Here is a 23,814-nt window from a genome sequence, read left to right as displayed (position 1 = left end):
CTTTGAATTAATTTAAATTTCAAATCACTGTGTAGTCTACTATGCAGTAGGCTAAATACACATGAGACGTGGATATAGAAGGTTCTTTTTTTCTTTTAAGTTTGATTTACAGCTTTAAAATGGATTGCTGACTGTAAATCCATGCTCCATTTTTTTAATATTTAGACAGATTAGTGTAACTCTCTCTCTCTCTCTCTCTCTCTCTCTCTATCTCTCTATATATACACACACAATACACTATCAATGAGTACTGTTAAGTATACTTTAATTTTACTGCTTTTTTTGCTTCTACTAACTGCTATTTGGTGTGTAAAGAAAGTTTTATGCTTGCTAAAGACATTTCGCTTACAGTTCATCATTTTAAGCAGTTTTGATTTAGACGTGACTGAAAGTGGTGATGTCATAACTTGTTTTCTTTGTAATTTGTCCTTCCATTTCCTCCAATTTGACAAATTCAGACTTATTTGCAAGCTGTTGCTGATAATTTAATTATCAGCCAAATAAAAAAATAAAAATAATATTGCACCTCACACATGATTTAATCTTTTATTTTGTAATATTCATATGCTTTTGGCACTGTTTCATTATTCATTATTTCATTATTATCTACTCCAGATTTTTTTTATGAGATGCTGCCTCTGCCACTGATTTTTGTAAAAAAAAAAAAAAAAAATCTGTATTAGATATTCCACTGGATGGCAGTAAGAAAAATCAGCGCATGTGTTTGAGATACCACAGACCTTGTCCTTTAAGGCACCGTGACCTTTAGTACTTGGAACTGAAGTTGTGGAACATCTAATGACTGCAATCAAAACTACTCAAATCTGAAGTATGAACAGCAACACGAGCTGCCTGAGAAACAGCCGACGTTGCCAACAGTGTTATAGGCTGTGCTCCTCGACTGCGCAATAAATATGAAAACTCTGACCTGTGCTTTTGTGCGGCAGTGGCAAATTTAGCTACATTGGGCTTCTCTTAAATGGAGCGGGGGAAAATAACTGGAACACAATGAGGGAAAAGAAGTTTGTCAGACTTCATTAAGTATCAAGGGAACATCGCTGGAACTGGCAACGCAAAGCGCACCGGGCCCGTGTGCCATTAATCACGTCTGACAAGAAACCGGAGCAGGGGGCGTAGGGAGGGAGCGCAGTACGCCGGTGCTGCTGCCAGCGGCTCTGTTTATGATTACTGCGAGGGGTCCTGACTAAGCTAGCAGCCTGAAGAAGAGCTGAGCAGAAACCTAAGATCAGGAAAAAGTCAAAGCCAAGGAGCTCTCATCCAGCATTACTCCTCCTCCCTTTCAAAATGACACAGCCACCAATATGATTAGACCAGAGCGCGGACTATCCTCTAAACAATTACTAGCATCGGAGCGGAGTTGAGAAAATTTATGGCGCAGAAAAACGGTGAGATATTGACTTTCAAAGCAATGTCATCAGTATATAAAGGTTCACTCTACTTTAATTTGCCATTGTGCAGGCTTTTATAAGGGGGAGGGGGAGAGACGGAAAAAAAACCCTGCTGACTGCAGCTTCATCTGTGTTCTCCGTTTTGTAAGCTCTCGCAGCAAGACCGTGTCTTTGCTCCTTTCCTTGGTCTGCCACCCCAGATGCAGAAAATAAATGAGAGTGAGAGAGGAAGAGAAAAGCGGGCCTGTGACTGGTGGAGATGGAGGCCTGTGTTAAGTGCTGTGCTTGAAAGCACGTCGGGCCTCATTAGATGTCAGTTGTAACAATACTGAACTGGCAGCAAGGACTGCTGTGAGTCTCACAACCATAAATCACACTCTGACAGCTCACTGACAGGGCTGGGAACCGGCACACATGCAAACACTGACTTCTCTCTCTCTCTCTCAGCTGCACATTCTCCTTTTTCTCTGATGCACAACATCTTTCCCTCCTGTTCTTTTCTCTCTTTCCTTCTTGCACATAATCAGTGCACAAAACGAACACTGCAGGCTCTCTTGCCACGAATCGTGCAGTGAAAATTTGTGCTCTTTTTGTTTTGTTTCTGTTTCAATAAAAACATGGGATTTTTGACACGCATGCATGTTCTTAATGTGCGTGTGAGTCTGGAGCAACGGGCAGCTCCCGCCATTGTCTGCCCGTGTCCATTAGGCTGACATGTGACGGTGTGTGTGACATCGCTGCTGAGGAAGGAAGCAAGAGAAACAAGGCCTGTGGGTCATTAATCACTACTCCCTCTGACACACACAAACAGAGCTGGCTTCTAGGGCCTCCTCACACACACACACACACACACACACACAGCTGTCCTTCTCTCAGCTCTTCAGGAACGTTGACTTCTCCACCCAACCTTCCCACCCGTGCCCTCCATTAACTCCCTTTTGCCCATCTGTTTTGTCTCTCTGAGCTTCTTCTTGTCATCATTCACCATTTCTGACATGTTTTTAATCTTTTCATGAACATATTGAGGGATATGTTTATCTTAGATATCAGCCGGTTTAACTCTCCCTTTCCTCTTCTAATTTTTCATGTCATCATTTAGTCTGATAGCTGGTAGTTTAGCATGCTCAGGTTATTTTTGCCATCAGCTGCTTATAGTTTTGACTAATAGAAGCTGTTTGTCTGAGTATGAAAGCCAGATTAATGATTGTTGTCTAGTATGTGAGGAAATGTGTTACAGGCCAGACTGACAGGCCTATATACTTTTTTGTTTATACTGTTCAGTGTCTTCCATATGGCTGTACTGCACTATTTATTATGAAGATATACAAAGGTACTGTGTGTGTACCCCTCACTTGTGTGTGTGTGTGTGTGTGTGTGTGTGTGGCATGTGAGTTTCTAGACAGGCACAAGTGAGGGGTTTATGGGAACCGAGAACAGAATGCTATGCTGAGGGAAATGAGAGATGTACAGCTTCACATTGTGTCATTATAAGAGAGGTTCACAGATGTTAGCCATTTTATTGATGTACAGGGAATGAATATGAGAAGAGAGGTCATAAGGAGACCGTGCAGCCTAAAAAACGGAAGTAAAATAATGACAAAGTAAAAATAAAAACAACAGCTGTTGGAAGATACGTTTTCTGCTGCTCAAGATCTGTTTTATTTTTATATTGAAATAATTGGTGCACTCGGAGTATACATTTTACTTGCGTTAATGTCAGTCGATGGAACCCTGTTAAATCTTGCAAATCTCAGTTCAGATCTAGTTCAAGTTGAGCTTTATTGTCATTCTGATTATGTGTGGACATAGTGGAATGAAATGTCATGCCTCACAGGACCACAGTGCTACATAAATACAGACATACAACAATGAAGTAAAACAGTATAAACCATATACACAACTAACCTACTGACAGATTTGATTATAAATATACTATATATAAATGTTTACCTATATAGAAGCTAAAAAAAGACTATACAAATGCTTCACATAATACAATACCTATACATAATTAACCTACTAAAAGATTTGATTATATATATATACTATATATAAATGTTTACCTATATAGAAGCTAAAAAAATACAAACTATACAAATGCTACACATAAACACTGTACCTATACACAACTAACCTACTGACAGATTTTGAATATGAATGTACTATATATAAATGTTTTATACATAGACTGAAAAAGAAAAAAAATATGGACTATACGAATGCTTCACATAGTACTGTACATGTGCAAACATCGTAAGTCAAGCAGCTGGCTGGGGAACAGTGCAAGATGATCTGTAGTGCATGACCATGTGAACACACATATTATGGACAGAGTGTGGTGAAAAGTGTCTAGTGCGCATAGAGGAGAATTGCACCAAAAAAAAAAGTTTCAGACAGTTTTTCTGTGATGTGGAAATGTTGGGGGTGGAGGAAGTGAGATGATCCATGTTACAGGAGGTAAGGGGTTTGTGTGGGGTTTCGGAGGAGGGTGGGGTGATTTGAGTTCAGGGCTCTCACAGCCTGGGGAAAAAAGCTGTTGAGCAGTCTGGTGGAGTGGGCTCTTCCTTCTTCCTGATGGTAGGAGATGGAAAAACTGTGGGAGGGATGGGTGGGGTCCTTCACGATACTGTTTGCTTTGCTGGAGCATTGTGTGAGGAAAATGTCCAGGATGGAGGGGAGAGGGGCACTGATGATCTTTGCAGCGGTGTTCACTGTTGGCTGGAGGGTCTTGCGATCTGCTGCACTACAGTTCCCGCACCAGACAGTGATGCAGCTGCTCAGCAAGCTCTATGGTTCCTCTGTAGAAAGTGGTGAGGATGGGTCGAGGGAGACTTGATCTCTTCTGCCGGCGGAGAAAGTGTTGGCTCTGTTGTGCCTTCTTGGACATGGTGTTGGTTGTCCAGGTGAGATCCTCTGTGATGTGAACCCACAGGAATTTAGTGCTGCTGACTCTCTCCACAGTCGAGCTGTCGATGGTCAGTGGGGGGGCTGGTCAATGGAGTTTCTCCTGAAGTCCAGCACAACCTCTTTTGTCTTCTCCACATTGAGGCACAGGTTGTTACTGCCACACCATTCAACCAGTTGTGCCACTTCCTCTCTGTAGTGCATTTCATTGCTGTTGCTTTTGCTTATGAGACCTAGCACAGTTGTGTCATCCACAAGTGTGATGATGTGGTTGGAGCTGAACTTGGCAGTGCAGTCGTGGGTCAGCCGCTTGAAGAGCAACGGGCTGAGCACACAGCCTTGTGGGGCACCTATACTCAGTGTGGTAGTGCTCAAGGTGTTGTGGCTGACACGGACTGACTGAGGTCTTCCAGTTAGAAAGTCCATGATCCAATTACAGAGTGAACTTTTTAGGCCCAGCAGGTTTAGTTTGCCTGTCGATGAACAGCATTCTAACATAGGAGTCTTTATTCTCTTGGTGGGTAAGAGCCAGGTGGAGGTAGGGGTGTGCCGGTTTCAGAATTGGTGATGACGGTTATGACGTGAGTCAAATGTGACGGTTCATAACATAACCGCCGGGGGGGGGGGGGGGGCGGATAGCGTGTTTCATTTTGTTTCATATTGTCTCGCCACCATGCTAGTGGATCTGCCGTAGAGTCAATTGGTTGATCTTGGAGATAGCGGGTTAACTCCGTTTCAGTGCGCGCTCTGATCGGTAAAGGGGCAGAGATTTCAGACCTCCGTTTATTAAGGAGATCTGTCACAAAACTCATCATTCGCGCCAAAGTTTTTTGAGCAAATTTCAAAGCCGCACCCGCCCGCCATCCGCTGATTGTTTTGCGGTCTATGCTTTGCTGATGCGAGCCGCAAAAAAAAAAAAAAAAAAAGCCATTGTCTGTTCTGGAAAGGATGCAGCAAAGATATTTAATGCTAGAGTATGAGGCATAGGCCTACGCTGAGTTTCATTTACAATGAGATGCGCTCTAGTTCACAGTGCAGTGCAAGTGAAGGCGGCGCGCTGGTGCTTCCATGTCACGGTTATCATTGTCTGCTATATTTGCTTTTTATTTATTAAAATACAATTGGTTGATGAAACATCTATTAAAATTAAGATAAAATTTGTTCAAAACAAAATTCGTTTTTAAGAAAGGTTTTCTACAAAGCAAAATATAGAGGTTATAGAGTTCTAATGACGGTGTTCAACTATAACCGCCGGTCTCACGGTTATATACTAACCGTCACACCCCTAGGTGGAGGGTGGAGGAAATTGCATTGTCTATATAGCGGTTTGGTCGGTATGCAAACTGTAGCAGATTGAATGTGTTGGGGAGGCTGGTTTTGATGTTATGAATGACTAACCTTGGAGTCAGTGGTATGGGACGTTAGTCATTTAGACAGGAAAAGCATTGATGATACAGTGGTAGGTTTGATATGGGACAAAGGAAGATGGTATAATGCTGGTAGGTTAGTGGCAAGCTACTTTTCTACTTCATCATGTGGTTTTAAAAAAACTGTAACCAGTAGCCGTGTTTCCACTGTCACTTGGTTACATATTTTAAATGTAAATAAGTTCTTAATAAATAAGTCTTCATATTTAGCCCAGCATATGTTATAAAACATTATAATATATCATGATTGTTTCTCTTACTAAAAATATAACAATGTTTTGGAACTTGAGAGACTGCTAAAGCTACTCGATTTGTATTTTTGATGGAAAAAATATAGAAATAATCATTCTTTAATGTGATGTAGACCTAAAAATACTGTCTTTGACTACAAATAAACAGAAACAGTCGCATCTGAATAAGTGTGTCCTCTTTCTTTTGTGAAATAATGGTAAATAGCATTTTATTTCTATGTGACTATTTGCAATCTTGACACAAATGATTTCATTATGATCAATGTATCACTTATTGTAAAACTGGTAAAACATCAAAGCTTTGGTTTTAAATCTAAAGGTTGGTTCACACGGCAGGATAATTAGGCCGATTTTAGCCCCGATTCACCCCTTCCGACCATCTTAGGATATTCCGATTATCGTAAAATAATCTGATCAAATATTCCTGCCGTGTGTGGTGTGTTAAGACTGCTCTCCTCTGCTCGGAAGAATGTCGGGACCGCTCCGATCTCAAATCGGGGATATCCAACATGTTGGATTTATTTGGCCCGATTTCTTCTTGTGTGTGGTGTCCCCCGAGGACAAACAATCACGCAGCCTGTGGACTGTGGCATGTAGCCAATCAGAAAGCGAGGTGGCGAGGCGGTGAGGAAGTACCGGGAAACAAAATCAAAACAGTCGGCGTATATAATATAACAAATACAAATAAAGTCGATGGGCATAACTACATCCACAACTGCAGTCCACCAGAGTACATGGAAACGAATATATGAACGTTTATTTCAACGGTAATTAATCTGTAGTAGGTAACAACATTTCTATGAGATAAAACAACAACTTTCCTCCATATCATGATGTAGCAAGTATAGTCCATGCTCGCGTTGTCTCCACCTCTTTGACCATCGCCTTTTCTTGTTTTTCTTAAGTTTTTTTTTTCAGTTAAAAACAAAACACAAACTATGGCCACTGCATCCTCTTCGTCCGCCATGATTGTTTACTCTGAAGTCACGTTTGATCTCGAGGGATTTTGCGAGATTTCCCGTCTGACCTGGGAATGCTCGGTAGTCAAATCGGTTCGTGTGTGATGTGTTGATATTGCCGTGTGGCTGCACACCACACACTGAACGACCAAAACTGTTAGACCCGTGATTTTTTTATCGCCGTGTGTGGGGTCTCTCAGGTTTGGAAAATCGGCAGACAATTTTAAAATCGTCCCGTGTGAACCAGGCCTAAGTGAATATCAATAATGCAAACAAACGGCCGGTTTTATCATGTTTGTTTAATGATCTTGAAGTTCCAGTGATTGATTTCTGATTAGTTTTCTGATGATAACTTCTATTTGTTGGTGAAATGATAGGGTTGTGTGGCATTGATCCAGAGAGTTGTGGTAGGGGGGCTTTAGTGAAGTTTCTTGGAGATTCTGGCCCGACGGTGGAATCGCATCATGATTTTGGGTTCGGTGCTACTGGTCTAAGGCTGTTAGCTCCACCTGGCCCACTGAAAGCACTGGCTAGCACTGGCCCAACAGTGGAACCGTGCCTAGTGAGTCTAAAGAAGACCTCCCAAGCACAGACCAATAGCTCTGCTGTCCATACAAGAATTGTTAGCCTGTCTGCGTTCCTGATGAATAGCTCCCAGACCAATTGGTTTCCAATACTGTCGGGGAGACAATGGCTAATGAATGTGTGCTCTGTCATTATGCCACATAACTCTTAACCAGTAGCAGTGAGTGTGTGTGTGTGTGCATGCTGTAACTGCCACTCTTTAAGGTCAACAAAGTGAAATAATCAGGTATCAGCACTTTAGCTCCAGCCAGGAGGAAAATCAGTCACTTCTAAAGTCAGCTCTCTGACGCAAACACACACACTGTTAGGGTGTTCCATCTGATTTGACTACTTCAAAACAATGCCAAGATCCATTTAGCGCTAACAGGATCTGCTTTTTTTCTTGCACTAATGACTGTTACTTCACTGCAAGTCTGTTGTATGCTATAATTATTACCACAGTTATGTATGCCATAAATCACATGCATGGTATGCATGTTCACCCACCGCAAGTTTGGCCGAAAACATCTAATGAGCATATTTGTGAGGTGAAGCCATGCAGCCTTGTTGAAACTAATTAAACCTCTTAAAAGTGGTGAAGATTAAACTTCTGTTGACTAGTATTCACTTTCTCTTGTTTCGCTCCCTCTCTGTAACATCCTGTGACGTAAGATCTCTTTGCCACACTACAAACAAGCCCTTCCACTACCTAACACCTATCCCACCACCCACCCACTCATCTCACCTCGCGGTGGCCTCATGCACCAGCACTGCCATTAATCAGTGGCCAGGATCATGTCTGCCAGTTAGACTAAACAAGGGCATTTGAGAGGATTTGCTCCCCCTCATTAATCATCTTGACAGTTTGAAAAACACATTTCCCCTTTAATGACTGTATTTGGATAATCAGGTCTGTTCCCCTCCCTGCCAGCTTTTCTCTCTCGCTCTCTCCCTCTTTTTCGCTCTCTGTCCCTTTCCTGCCTTCGTTTTTTCCTCTCCCTAAAATGGCACTGAGAACAGCTGGGTTAGCTTACCGCCAAGACCGAGAGGGCAAGGAGACCGAGTGGTTACCATCAGCACTGCTAAAAGGGAGGGAGGGGGGCGTTGAGTCAGTAAAAATAATCACATTGCTCTGGAAAACTTTTGCTCTTACTTAAGAAACCCCTGCCGCTTCTCATAACATTAACTTGGCTGTTCTGTGGTGTACGCTCGCTACCACACACACACATACACACATTTACGGTCCATAAAATATCCTGACAGAGGCGGAAGGAAAATCTGGTGACTAGGCCTTGGGTAAAAGTTTCAGAGTATGTATAGGCTTGTCACATTATGAAGAAAAATGGCAGTGTTGACGATTGCTTTTATCTCTGTATATTTCATTAAACAAAATCTGACAGATTTCTTTACCTTTCTGTGCACTTCTGTTTTGAGTGTGAGGACTCGTATTTAACCTTTAATAATAGTTCTATATATACTGAATGGGGGGGGGGGGTATTTTACATGTTAGTTTCAACATCGTCAAATTTCTTTACATCTGCCCAGCGTGTTAGACAGCAGCTTAAAACACTGTGTTTAATGGATTGGTTGACCTTTGGGTTTAACAAATCGGTGCGTCATGCTCACACCTAACATTACCTGTTAGAAGTTTATAAATTATGTCATAGAGTCCATTTAAAGCCGGACTGCACATGACAGTAATATTTAAACATTAGGACAATGTTATGCCAAGCTTGAGGCTGAGGGCAGCAGGTAAAATAAACAGTTAAAAGGCTCTCCATATTCTACATGTCCTCATAGTGGTGTTCATAAATGACAATATACTAGTCATTTTATTAAAGTACATTCTTCTGGATTAATGTAGCTAGTTGTTTGAATTATATGCTGATTATATAAACTATTTATATATACTGACACTGAAGTGCACACACAGCACAGAATGAGCATAATGTCCAATCATGATATCCACTGAATCAAAATAATTACATAATGAAACTAAAAACATTCCCCAGCAGATGCCACTACATCATCCAAAAGAATTATAGAGGCCCTTCAAGATATGATAATTTTCTTATATTAGGGGCTAGATACATTTAAAGAATCCCATGAAATGGCTTGATGAAGGCTGTTTTTCCTGTGTTGACGCTTTCTTTTAAAACAGGAAGTTGGCCCACTGGGACACATCAAATGGAATATTTTAATGTTATTTTGAAATGTCACAGTCTTGAATCATGATTCTCGTAGAGAGCTTTATTTATTGGACAAAAATGTGGGTATATATTATCAATATTTTTTGGTCACTTATTTATCAGGTTTGAAAAACCTTTAAAAGTGTACAACTGCTGGAAGCAGTTTTTTTTTTAGTAAATACATTCAGCAAGTACACATTAAATTGAACAAGACGAATGATTAATAAAAACAATATATAAATATTAAATATTACTTTTTACACAAATTTGATTAAGTAAATACAGTTTTGGTGAGCATAATCGACATCTTTCCAAAACATTTGAATTTGTTTTTTAACAGAAGTGTATGTGGTCTCAATGCTAATAAACATAGACTAAAAGCACCAAAAAGCCCTCAGTTGAATACACTCTATAACATATGAAGAGGAAGCATCAAGTAACTGAAACATTTTCCTAAGCAGAACAGGAAAAGTCCTGTCACTCCGGGCATGACTCGGGATCAATCTTAACCCCTCCGTTCTGGTGCCAAGGCACGTTTTCATGCGCACAACGTTTGTGACATTGGTGCCGCGCTCCCCCCAGCGCTTTTGCAAATAGAATCCAGCTGTAGCAGTGGAATGCATTATTAGTGGTTAGCCATAATTGCAACACACTCGTTTGCCTGTGTTGTCAGGCTGTCGTCACACATGCACACAGACAAATGGGATGGCTAAGAGATCACTGGGCAGAGGTGCTCGCCGCCCCAATTTTTGTTGTTGTTGCTGGCTTATGGAGCGGTATTTTGTGATGCGGTTGATGTGATTAAGAGTCCCACGGAAAGTCCTCAATGGATTTTTTTAGTCATGAAGCAGAAGCAGTTTTGTGATTGATTGCTTTATGAGCTTGAGTGTGTGTCTGTGTGAGAGAAACGGAGCGGTCTGGTCTGTATCACTGTGACAAACAGTCATCAGAGTACTCATGCAGTAATTAACAGAGTGTAATGTATATGGAAGTTTGCGAAGGGAGAGAGAGAGTCTACATCAGGGTAACATAATCAAAGAGACAACAAGAAAGTAACAGGAGAGAAGCCAGGGGAAAAAGAGGGTGTAGGTGAAGAGAGACAAGAGACAAGATCTAAACACAGAGAGACAGCCCAAGAAAAAGAGTCGGGGAGGGAGGGTTTGATCTAACTCTCTCCCTCTCTCATTCTTTTTCAGGTTGGGGCTGTCAGCCTCATGAGTTTCTGTGGACTTGGCGGCTAATTGAGGAGCAGCTCCACACCCTGTCGTCATTAATCACTAGGGCTGCCGGGCTGCCTGCCCGGGACACTGATGTGATGGGATGCAGCTCTCTCTCTCCCACTCACACACACTCTTTCTCTCTTTAGTAAATGACTGGACACATTGAGAAGGGTTGGGGGGGTTGTGGTGGTCCATTCTAAGCCCAGTGGGACAGCAGAGAAAGGGAGAAAGAGATCAATCAAACAGGTGTAGCCCTGCTGAGAAGACACTGGTCAGGGACTAAATTAACTCTACACCCCCACCCACACATCCATCCAGCTCCCCTCCCCTCCACAAGCAGGCGACAGAAACAGAGTGACCGCATATTGACTCAGCTGGAGCCCGGGAGACGAGGGAGAGAAAGATAAATGGCAAGGGAGAGATTGATGAGGAGAAAGACTGAGAGAAGGACAGAGCAGGAATGTGATGAACGAGTGGGAATAGGGTGATGGCAGGATGAATCCCTCTCCTTCGGATAAAATGTGAAAAGCCCTCCCCTCCTCCATTTAATCTTCCTGTACTGACATTAACTAATATTCTATCTCATTTTTTCCCTAATTCTTCATCAAAATGGTATGTATTTAAACGCTCAGGACATGATATGCATTTTCCAATTTGTACAAAAACACAGTTTGTTGATTAAGTTCAACAATTTCATATTGTTAATTGGAGTTGCATTTCTTTTCTTTGCCACTAGGGGCGATGTAATCCATGTTATGACGTTTTTAATTCTCTTGGGCTGTGCCCAAATAGTCCGTAACTCCATTAAATAACTTCCTCTCTGAGTCTCACAGGAAGTCATTCAAGACCATTTCTAAAATACTCTTGGCGCTGAAACTTGCTTTTAGATTTGAACTGCTCTTTATGTCAACAAAATGCAATACTACAGTTTAGATACTGGCTACTGCAGTTTATACATCATTCTGCCCTGTGACTGTAATGAGTAGACTGTGCACTATTAGCAGACCTGTGTTGTGCCTTAATAAAATGTAGATTTGGGTCATATAAACTCACAATATAAACATTTCCCCTCAAGTTCCTCCTCTAGTCTTGACCTCCTGGTTTCACACAAGAGGAGCCGTATGCTGTGTCCTTGCTGGATAGCCTGTGTTAACAGAGGTGGTGGAGTGATCTATTCATTTAATGGCCCTGTCAAGTGGCACCTGTGCTGCGTCCTCTCCTGTCTGAAGTGCTAATGAACTGAGAATCTGTGCGTACCTGTGTGTGTGTGTGGTTCATCCTAGCGCTTGAGAGCATTGCCACTCATCTTTTTTGAGGAAATGGTTCTGAAGAGTAGTATACACACTGGCCTCTTCTGTTTGAGACATTAAGCCTGACATAGTCACGCAATCACATCAACAAAATTGAATCTTGACCCTCTTTGTTGCACAACATTAAGCAAGACTTTCTGAACCACAGGACACAACACTCTCGGGTCAAACAATGGGGACTGCACTCCTGGGGGTCATGTCAAGCATTTGATAAATATTTCTCTATTAACAGCCTCCCATTGTCATCTTTTGCCCTTTGTGTAGCAGGGCAATCCATCAGAGTGCACTGGGAGTGAGTGCATGGCTCCCATGGGTTATTACCAGGCTATCATTGAGCTGTATTTAAGACCCAATACTCCCTTGTGCTGAGGCAGCTCTTTACACAATGCTGCAGAGGCACAAACAAGCAGCAGTGACTAACACTGCACTTTCACATTATGAGCAGAACAGTGAACAGACAGAGGACCTTATTTTGTGTTAATACCTTAAACTAATATGGAACAAAACTGTAAAAACTGTTAGTCAAAGTTTAGTTGCTCAAGTGAAAGTACTTTTTTTTTAATGCCAATTGCCAACTAAAAAAAAATCAGTGAATGTTTACATGCTTTTATGAAAGGTTTAATATATAGCAGGTGGTTTATTTCTTTTTCTGATCCGTTTGTGCAATTGTTCAGTGTGACTGTTAACTAAAATTTTCAAATCGGAAAGTGTTTGTGTTACTAAGAGTGTATGAAACGTATATAAAAGAGAAGGGGGGTACATCAACACATCTATAAATGTTATCAAGTATCATTTATTAAACAAAATAAGACTTTGTTAAATGGATAGCGCTGCCATCACAACATAGTACTCTTATTTGAATTCTTTTCCCCTCTCCACTTCCATCCCCAACTTGCAAAGTCAGCTACAATTGAAAATATATCACATATTTCTGTTTTATTCTTTGATCTGTACACGTACAAAATAAACGCCAAATCATAAGGAACAAAGGTAGCTGTTGACCAAGTCATGCTCAACTGTTCTCCCAAAAAGAGAATGAGTTGCACAGATCTAACGCACAAAAGAAAATGACGGTAAAAGAAAGATTTTATGTCTGAGAGACAATGTCGTAGTCTGTTGTTGCAAACAATGCATTATTACAAAGTGTATGATGGGAGCAACCATATTCATACTGTAAAAATTCTGAAATTATAATGAATAAATTTTGCCGGTAAATGTCCCTTAGAAAACAAAAAGTCAAGCGCTCAAGTGAAAAATAAATACACACTTTTGGTAACTTGGAAAAAAAAAAAAAAAGGAAAGAAAAATTCATCACATAAAATGAGTCCCGGCGTTCTCATTAGCTCTCCACCTTAAATCTCATAAGGTTTCCCTAATATCTTAATTGAAGTTTGGAATGACCATTAATTAAGCAACAGTCATCCAAAGCAGATGAGATTTTATTCCTCATTGCGAATATAACTATCCCATCTTCATTCTTTTTAGGGGAATCCTGCATGTTCCTGTGCTTTCCAGCGAGCTCATGCCAATATCTTTACGTAGTCCAAAGTCTTTTAATCATTGGTACCCAAGAGCAGAAGCTGAGCCCAGTCTCTGGCTGTATAGAGCATAGGGAGAATAGTAGGGCGCTGTGGCTGGTAGAGAGTGCATAGGAAGGGATGGTGCTCCTGGCAAGTGTGCCTTTCCATAAGGGTGATACCGTGCCAAACCTAACCCTGGAGACCCACGCAGGGAGAGGGAACTGGGAAGGCCTCCTGGGCTGCTAGGAGGAGGCAGGTGGAGGTGGCAGGAAGCGGCAGAGGAGACAGATGAAGGGTAGCCGGAGAGCAGCTTCCCATCCAAACCTGGCAGAGCCGTGTGCGTACGCAAATGGGCCAAGAGTTCCTCTGAGGTGGAGAAGCGTTTGTCACACGGGCCACCCACTGAGACCCAGTTACAGGCATGAGTGAGCGGTTCATTGGGCAGCATGAAACCATAAGTATACAGAGGATGGGACAGAGACGAGGTGGCACTAGAGGACAGAGAACTAGGGTGGAGGGAGTGGAGATGATGGGTGGGATACATAAGTGGGAAGCCAGTCTTTAAGGCAGATGATGGATCATGTACGCAGGAAGAGCAGTTGTTGCCCCCGAGATGGGGTGCATTGGGGTAGGTGAGGCAGTATGGGTCCCTGCACAAACCCTGCATGAAAGAGGGAGGCGAGGCCCCTGTAAGAGGGCTGGAGCTGGGATGCTTTCCTGGTAACCCAGGTACAAACTGAGAAGGATAGCCAGTATACGCCCCGACAATGGAGCCGTGGTAGCCCATGGTGGAAGATGGGAGTGGAAAAACAGAGTGGCCCGGTTTAAACGGGGACACTGGGGCAATGTGGCCTGCACCCAGGCTGGTCTGAGGGGGTTGAGGATCAGCCTTATTGTCAGGTTGAGGACTGCTGGTGGAACTGGCTCTGCTGGAGTTTGCACTAGCACGAGCGTGACTGGAGTTGGCGATCTGTACAATGTCCAGACTTCCAGATTTGTTGTGGTCTGAATCTTTTTTCCCATTGCGATCACCGCTGCTGCTGTCGTTCCCTGGGTCTGGACCCGCAGCTTTGGAGTCCATGTGAGAAGTTTGTAGATGTGTTGGTTTCTGTGATAGTGGAGATTGAGACTGCCGGTGTGTGTGCAACTGTCCTGATGTCTGCTGAGGAGAGCTGGCCCGTGGAGAGGGGGCATGAGGAGGTAAAGTGGGGCACGACACAGCTGCAGAACCGCCATTTGGCACTCTGAACCCCGTTTTATCTGCTGAGCTGTTAATCCCAGTGCCATCCTTCCGGCATTCCGATCCAATTTTAGAGTAAGGCTTGAAGCTGGACTTGTCGTCTTGGTTCTGATGCTCCCCAGACTTCAGGCTGGAGCTGGCAGAGCGACTGTCCTTGTCTCCATGGCTGCTAGAGGAGAGGGATCCCAGTTTAGAGGAGGGAGGAGGATCTGGTTTACCGATCTGTGAGCAGGTCTGGGCCAGCAATGCTAGGGGGCTCTTTTTAGCATCCAGCTATGGGGACAAAAAAATAATTTTCAGTTAATTCTTTATTTTTCTTAGCATGGACTGGCAAAAATAAGTTATTTTCAATCAAATCAATTCTATGGAATGTTTAATGATAGCAACATTGATATTTCTAATCAAAATATTAGTCATTTTGTATACATTTAGGATGGAATGTATGACTATCATAAAATGCAATTTGAGTTGTGTCCGTGTTATAGTCACATTTTAAAACATTAGGTGGAATAAATTGCAGTGACAATTAAAAATTTTTAGTACCTATACTCACACAGAGAAAAGGTGTTTTTAGTTTTCTTTATGGATATCTACTGCTTTATTTTTGTGTCAAAATGTTAGATAAGCTGGTAGATAAGTAGTGGCTTTAAAAATGTAAGTGCTAGTAAAAACCATAGACGCATGTCAGTAGCGATCAGGAAATATGAAAACTGCAAATGCTGCCAGAGAGTGGAGCACGGCCTCATTCAGATCCGGACAATCCATTCAAATATGCGCTGAATCGCATTCAGAATCGTTAGGAGAATTCCGAATTAAATAATTAAAACGCGCGAAAAAAAAACTAATACTGAAAGATTATATAAAACATAGCCTAAAAAAACGCACACGTAATAGCCATGTCTATTAAATGAAATTAACAACCTTTAACTTAATAGAAACGCACAAAGTCGGATAATCGAGTAGCATTTCTGAGTAAAACATTTTTTTTTTTTTTAAGTAAGATGCTTTAGGGAGGAGTAACTCGTACCTCGATGCTCACTGGCGCGGAGCTGAGCGGCTGCAGATACTCTGGGTGAAGTATGTGACTTGTGTGAGCGGTCAACATTTTGAGAATCCGTATAGGCAGCCTTTTTTCCTGACGCGCGGGATCACGGTACGGCAGTGAGTCGATCTGGGGTCTTACACAGGTGGGCGAACTATCGTTGTTAATGTAACGACTTTTAAGGGTCTGCTGGTTCCGGGAAATGACTGCAAATCCAAGAGGCAGTTCGCTCATCTGGATCGGGGCGGATCAGAGACCTGTCGAGGGCAGCGACGGGGCGGGTGTCCTTCAGTTTTCATTTAGAGATATCCAGTGTTTTTAATAAAGAGCCAAACGACATTATATCCTATTTCTACCAGCAGTTAAATATCCCGTTGAAACAGCTCCGTCTGTAGTCCAGAGAAAGAGCGATGTTATAGTCTCTATGAAGAACGTACACTCCGTCTCCACATCGTTCCGTCACCGAATCAGTGTTGCCTTAACCTCAAAATGATCGCGAGTCCGCTGCGCGCAAACGACGACTTATAAGAAAAAAGACAAAGTACTTAGTACTTATCATAAAATAATAAAAAGAAAGAAACTACACAACAGAACTAATGGTAAATATCGTGTCAAACAATGGCATTCCGTTGGTCTGTGTGCGCTCCGGTGTGTTCACTACACCCTCCGTACGCATATACTCTCTGCTCGTACTGAAGATCTGAGGGAGAACTTCAAAGCACTCAGCCGCCGTCCAATCGCCTGTGTCTGCATTAGTAATGAGTGGGTAGGCGCAACAGAGGCGGAGACTGTCCTCGCTCCGGACCGCTGGCCAAGTGCTTGCTCGTTATATGTCAAAACATGCAAAGACTGTGACATGCTGTTTTACCATTTATTTAATAACTCATCTAGTCTTGTTAATAGTATTTATTTTAATAATAATTTTTTTTGTGTCTTGCATTAATAATAGCTTAATTTGTATGTAATATTTATTGCTGAAGTAACTTTAATTAGACTTTACACAAGTTATTAGTTCCTTGCTAATAGTCACTTTTTCTTATTCTGTTCTGCTTTATTGTAAAAATGGCTTTTTTTTTTTTGCCACTGAATTCTTTGGATATGTGATGATATTGGCTTGGATTGTTTATTTTGGAATAGTCACTGTTGGATTACTAGTTATTTTAAATATGAGCAACATCGTTTTAAATAATAAATATTCAAACATTGTGTACAAAGATATTAAAGATTCATCATTAAGCTCAAAGTGTTTCAAACATTGCTGCTAGTTATTAATAAGTAAACTCATTGAGATGTATTTATCATGTTGTTCAAAATGACATTCATACTATTCATTTATTCTTGCATAATTTAAATTCAAATGTAATGCTGCTGATTTTACCGTACAACCATAACTGTAATAATAGAGCATTGTGCTGAAGTGAAAAGCGTTCAGAAATGTGGTAGCAGTTTATTTTTAAGGCCAAACAAGTCAAGTGATACGGAGGAATACATTCATACAGAATAACAGCATAGGCCTATGTGTGTGCCTCCAGTTCTGGAATGTTAATAACTTTATTACATTATCCCATGTTACTTTGCCATTGAAGTAATTTAGCTAACTTAATTATGCAATGAATTGGCTTAATCATTGAAAAATGAAGCCTGACAGAGGCTATTACAGGGAGACTGTGCTAATTCGTGTCTAAGTAACTTTGAAGTTCAGTACATTTAGTGGCTTTTATTGTTGGTAAGTGCTTATACCCAGCATTAATAAACCCCAGACATTGGACTGGGTTGTATTACATTATTTTGGCAAGCATGTGTTGCATCCATACACAAAATTGATTGCGAATTTTATCAAACAAAAATTATAAATTGCATTTAAATGTGTGTGCGCATATATATATATATACATATATATACATATATAAGTGCTATCTAAAATTTTAATCTAAAATGAGGATTTTTATCAAGCTCCTATGCTTAGGTTGAGTCATTTTACTTTAATGGCAATGGGCAGGTCCTTTTCCAGGCTATTAAAGTGAAATAACTGAACATAAATATAGGAGCCTGATAAAAATCCTAATTTTAGATGAAAATTTTAGATGTCATTTAGAGGCTTTTGCATCTGAACTCTTCATATATATATATATATATATATATATATATATATATATATATATATATATATATATAAATAAATATTTATAATTTAATTTAGCTGTCATGTATTGATAAACATATTTCAAACTGACAGCATAAAAGTTGAGAATATATATGTTACTCTGAAAGGCAATACATGTCAGGTGAGTCAGAGAGATGAGAATGGCCTGATCTCTGGAGCTGTTCTCGGGGTTAAAAACAAAGAGCACCTGGGAAGCTACTTGAAAGGTGATGTTGCCTGCCTTAGTGTAATAAAAATGACAAAAAGACAGAATGCATGAACTGTTGACCTAGGGAGAGGAGGGGCAACAGGCAGACATGTGTTTGCAGGGCTTTGTCTCGCGTATCTGGGTGGCAGGGGTGAATATTCATTTAATAATAGTGTGCAGGGAGGAATGAAAGCCTCAGGACACTGCATTTCAGCAGCAGATAGAGTTTTCAGCTTGTCAGCAACCTGTCATTTTAGATCCCACATACAGCACACACACAAACAGCCTCCCACACTTCACAAGTACCTACTGACGAGTATCTAGTCGACTGGAGTAGCAAAGTATTAAACCGCTCTCAATCATACATAACAGTTCTTTCTGTCTTGCTAATCTATGATGTTAAGTTAATTAAACTGTCACTCTGTCTAACAACACAAAGATCCATCTCATAATTTAGTGTTTAAGTTTTGAACCCACATTGTCTTATTTATTCAGGAACTACACATTGTCAAGTCAACATACAGGCACATCTGCTGTTGTTAAACAAGGATCTCTTTACCTGCGGCATCTAAAAGCCATTTAACGTTCTGCACGTGTGTGCGTGCACATGTGTGTGTTGAGAGATAGCAGCGGTGGTTATATGATGTCACCCCTCCTTCTGTCAACAGCCCTGCTGTTTGCTTTGTCATTATTAGTGTCATCCATCACTTGCCACCTATACAGGACTCTGTAATGCCTGTGCAAATCTGTAAAACTACAGAAACATTCAAATTCAGATGCGCTTGGGGTTAAGTGACATGATGCGATCGCTTCCTTTGAACACATCTGTTGTCTTTGCTCCACACAAGTTATGACAGGTGTGGTCTAACCTGTCAACGAGCGTATTAATGAGTAGACGTTCAGTGTTTTCTGCTTTTACTGTTGATCCATTCCTGTTGCAACTCTGTGAAGTTTGGTCAAGATGTCTGGAATGTTTCCGTTTGTCTAGAAATGATGTTACAAGTCAGAAACCCAGAATCACAGGGTGTAACCATTGTTATATTCTTAGGACTGCAAAGAAATTGAAGGATTGCTGCCTTCTTAAAAATGCAAGAAACATGAAGCGCAGACCTAAAACCTCAAATCTTAGAATTCCAATGGTTTAGAATTAAGATGGATTGCCTTACAAAAACATTTTCAGGATAAGTGAGTTTGGCAGGGGGCAGAGGTGTGGGTGGAATGGAGGGAGTTTAAAGGCACCCTAGAGAAGGAGGACGGGAAAATAAAAAAAAGAGAAAGAGAGTGAGAGAAAGAACTGAGGGCGGGCTGCAACAACGGGGAACAGCTCCTTTCAAGTCTGGCCTTGAAGTGGGCTGCTAACAGCTGTTTTGACGTACATGTATAAATGACGGATGGTCATTTCCTGTTGTGGATTTTAAAGGGCAGGCCTCTGCTTTAAGAGGCTTGTCTGACCAATCCCTGTTAAGCCTGAAGGCGTTCGTCTATGCATGACTGTATCAAAGCACAGGGCTTTACCATAACTTTGACTAAACAAAGGGTTTAAAGCAGAGGCTAGACATCCTGCTTGACCGTAGCCCACTCATATCCCTCACTGTTTTTTGTGAGAGGTCACTCAGCACAGATTACTGAAGTGCAGAAAACCTACCGGAATTGTATAGCAGGCCATCACTCATGTTAATGTGAAACGGTGATGGATATGAAACCTAGAGAAGAGTATGGGGAAACGGAAAAGTTTAAAATAAGAAAATAATAATAATTTAATTTAAACAAGGCAAGCATGCTTTTTTTGCTAAAAGTAAACCGGTGTTTGCTGTTCTAAATTTACAACTTGTACTTGCCTGGCACGGAATAGTTTGTCACTCTTTTTAACAGACTGAGAGACGGCAAAACCAAACAAACAAAAAGGATGCAAATCACTCGCATTTAATTACCTGTGACTGATTTATGAGGTGAGCGGTATGAAAAGGGAGCCCAGAGGCAGGGAGTCTGCTGCTCATGCCTGGTTTGTTCTCCAGGAATAATAATCCTGTGAAAAAAGAGGGACAGGACAGCTTTATGGAGTGTAGCTGACATGTGAGACCAACCCTGGAGAACTGTAAAATGTAGCACTCTCGTTCTCTCTTTGCTTTCACAAACCTCACAGTCCTTCAGAGTGATTGTGGGATTTTTAGGATCAAATATTTAAAAGTGCACTGTTCCACTGTGAAACTTGGTGGAGTACTTCTAAGAGTAAAGTTTGTGTGTGATGGATGATAGAGAGAGCCTATCAAACACAGTCAAGGAACTTGTCAAGAAAAAGAGGCACTCACGACTTTCCACAATCCTTTAAGAATGGGAGCTTCTCAGGTTCATTTAATGACTCATCTCTGTTTTGGTGTAATCAGACTTGAACATCTTGAGTCTTCCTGATCCAAAGACGTGAGTGATGATGTGATGACAGGATAAATATTTGTGTGAAACCACATACACAAATGACGTATTCACAAATGAATATCATACAATAAGATGGATGAACTAGACTTAAGTGATAGTTATATACCGAGTAATGCTTCATTCCATTTTTAATGATATCGTTGACGTTGAGCTCTCTCACAGGCTTAATGGTTTGTCTCTCATGTCGCCTCTGTGATCAAGGGCCTAGCAGATCTACTCATCTTCCTGTCTAACTGATTATCTCTGAGTGATTATGTACATGCCCTACAGTTAATGACAGATCTTTATTTAGCTTTCAGACATGTCATGTGCACCAAAAAACACAAGCGCACACACACAATGAACTTAAATGCACCCTTCTCGCTCAAACAAAAGGTCCCATTGTCCTCCACATGGTGAAGTTATCAGGAGGGGTGGAAGAACTACCCGGCTACACACAGCAGAGCCACAAATCAGATTGCTTTATATTGTTGTGTGGAATCTAAGCAGACATCAAAAGGTGTTTTTATCTGTTGCTGGCCCAGAAAACGCTTGTATTGAGCAACAGTAATCCCATTCATGAGGCTCGTGACACGTTCCATTTTAGTAATGCATGGGGCAAATGAAATCTTGTTATTCCTTAGGCTAATCTGATTCACTTTTTAGAGTTTGCAAGTTCCACGTTATTCACACATTTCATTTTTGAGTCACACTCACTTGCACGCACTGAAATAATTAACTTTGTTGCACAAAACCAACATCAAAGTACAAGATGATTCTGACCTAGCCTCTATTAGTCTTGTCAATCAGCTCACAGTTGACTGACAAGGCTCAAATGCTTGCCAGAAGATCTCGAAGGAGGTTATGCCATTGTGTCACACATAATGAAAAGATGTAAACTTGCTGCCTGAACAATAACAGCCCGGTTCTTGGCCGCTTGTAAAAACTGCAGTAAAAACACAGATGTTTTCCTTCATCACCTCCCTGAAGTCCTCCATCATTTCTGAAAATAAGATTACATCATATATTCATATACTGACAAGTACATGATGGCGCATTTTCTTCATTATTATAAGGCATCCATTTTTCCACCTTTCACTAATAGCAGTTATAATAAAATACATGAGATATTATGAAATAAAAAAACACATCATGTATTTGCTACACCATTGCTATTCATAATATAAATATATATTTTTTTTTTCTGTAAATGTATAAAGCATCATAAATGTATATATTCTAATATTATATAAATCGTTTTTTTTAAATATATATTCAATTATCAAACTTTGGAACTAGATAAAACACTTTTTCTGTCTTTAGACCCTTTGCACCATAATTATTGCTGTATTATATTTAACAGTACAGGATCAGAATGCATTTAAGAAGTGAGATCTAAAGGTATGTGGAAAACCTCTGGCAGAGTGTCAGCTGTCAGTCATCATGGCCCGTGGTATGGAGGAGGGCCCTGTCGGACACAGTGACTTTGATGTGATGAGAGATGGAGGCGCTCATTTAGAAGCCTATCAGTGTGTAAGTAAATCAACACCTATCAGCCTTGTCACTTCAAACAAACGTTTATTATACTGCTCCGCCCACCTCATTAATCTCGCACTGTTCGCCTGTCAAGACGAGGTCACAGCCGAGGAACGCATAAGACAAACTGGATAAGGAAACATATCTCTAAACATCTGGTCTGACTTGAAATACTTAAATGCAAGCTCATTCAAGAAATCAGGAAATGATGATTATCATTTTTCAAGATGTCTTCTAGGCTGCTGTCATAATTATATTTATTATAGTTTTAACATTGCAAATGAATAACGGTTTTACTTAAAAAAAAAAAAAAAAAAAAAAAAAGATAATAAATTTTTGTTATAAAAATTGCTCTTACCTTTTCAATGCAGTACCTAAATGTATTTCTCTAGATAAAATGCTGTAATAAATGATGGGGAATATCACTGTCACTTCCTCACTGAACATGATCACGATAAAGTCATTAGATCTCAAGGAATGTTCATGCTCATTTCAGATGCTATGTTAAGGGCAAGCTAACAATAGTGAGATCTATCTTTAGCTTACTCTTGTAGTATCGCTACCAATAAAACTCTCCATTTCTTTCACTATCTTTTTGTGTGACAATAAATCACGCAGTAAAGAATCAGATCAGCATCAGATGATATTGTGCTAAAATTGTCACTGCTGTCTTCACCGATTTCTTTTGCCATTTAGTTTAGACTCAATTGCCCTTGTTTTCCGTGATTCATTTGATTTTGGTTTTCTGTAGAGAGCAAACTCCGGTTCATTCGCATTTGACTTTTCTGGTCCTGTCTGGATTTGTCTCCCGTGCCCAATGACCTGGCCAAGTTTGAGCCTTATAAAAGGTTATTAGTTGCCAAGAGAGAGAAAGAGCACAAGCTTCTTCCACAAAGCCTGCCAGAAGGTTACACTACATTTGTGCTATAAATTACCCTCGACAGCCCGCTAGAACCTGGGAGCTGAAGGAGAGGAAGAGGGTGAAGAAGTGGGTGCAGTTTTCTTTTCGGTCACCACTTGATAAATGAGCCTAAGAACAAGGCAGAAAATACATCATATCACCTTTAATAGGTATACATTTCCACCACCATAACTCAGCGTTTAAAAATAGAGAAAAGCGATGAAATACGGTGCCGTATATTCCGGCCGTGACACTTTTACGAGTCCTCCCTGCAGTATAAAGGCATTGATTGCTATTTCAAAGTGCCGTGTCAGGCCCAATACTGAGTACAACCAGCTGCTACACTGAGAAGAGCGAGAGGTGGAGAAAGAGAGAGAATGAGTTATGACTGCTGAGATTTGGGTGATCTTTTCAGAGAGTCATCCATAGCTGTAAATTTACAGTGTTTGTGCTCTGTGTTATTGAAACCAAACCCAGAGCTGCCTGTCAGTCATCCATTCTCAGAGCTGCAGGAGAGCATTCCTCTCCTGACAGAAACAGTCCCTCAGCAAAAGGTGAAAGAGAGCACAAATTACACAT

General features: G+C 40.9%; 1 protein-coding gene and 1 long non-coding RNA gene across 2 annotated transcripts in view; one reads left to right on the top strand and one right to left on the bottom strand.

Moving 5' to 3' along the window:
- LOC128011249 (uncharacterized) overlaps positions 1-23,814 on the top strand; it is a 63,266-nt gene that overhangs the window by 2,017 nt on the left and 37,435 nt on the right. The window lies entirely within an intron of this gene.
- Positions 13,011-16,726, bottom strand: LOC128011243 (zinc finger protein 703-like). The gene is made up of 2 exons (XM_052593433.1): positions 16,021-16,726; positions 13,011-15,266 (listed from the first exon to the last, which is right to left on the bottom strand). Exons 1-2 carry the CDS (start codon positions 16,267-16,269, stop codon positions 13,791-13,793), a joined length of 1,725 nt encoding a protein of 574 aa, XP_052449393.1. The 5' UTR covers positions 16,270-16,726; the 3' UTR covers positions 13,011-13,790.

Source organism: Carassius gibelio, chromosome A5 (assembly GCF_023724105.1).
Source record: "Carassius gibelio isolate Cgi1373 ecotype wild population from Czech Republic chromosome A5, carGib1.2-hapl.c, whole genome shotgun sequence".
NCBI lineage: Eukaryota > Metazoa > Chordata > Actinopteri > Cypriniformes > Cyprinidae > Carassius > Carassius gibelio.
The sequence above is the reverse complement of the archived record's forward strand: the minus strand, read 5'-3'. Positions and strand labels throughout refer to the sequence as shown.

What these genes read in the sequence shown, in the direction of transcription:
- LOC128011243 (XM_052593433.1), bottom strand. Translation starts at nt 16,269, where the DNA reads ATGAGCGAACTGCCTCTTGGATTTGCAGTCATTTCCCGGAACCAGCAG. An exon ending in CCGCGCCAGTGAGCATCGAG is followed by an intron (nt 15,267 to 16,020) that starts GTACGAGTTACT and finishes TTGTCCCCATAG; the next exon opens with CTGGATGCTAAAAAGAGCCC.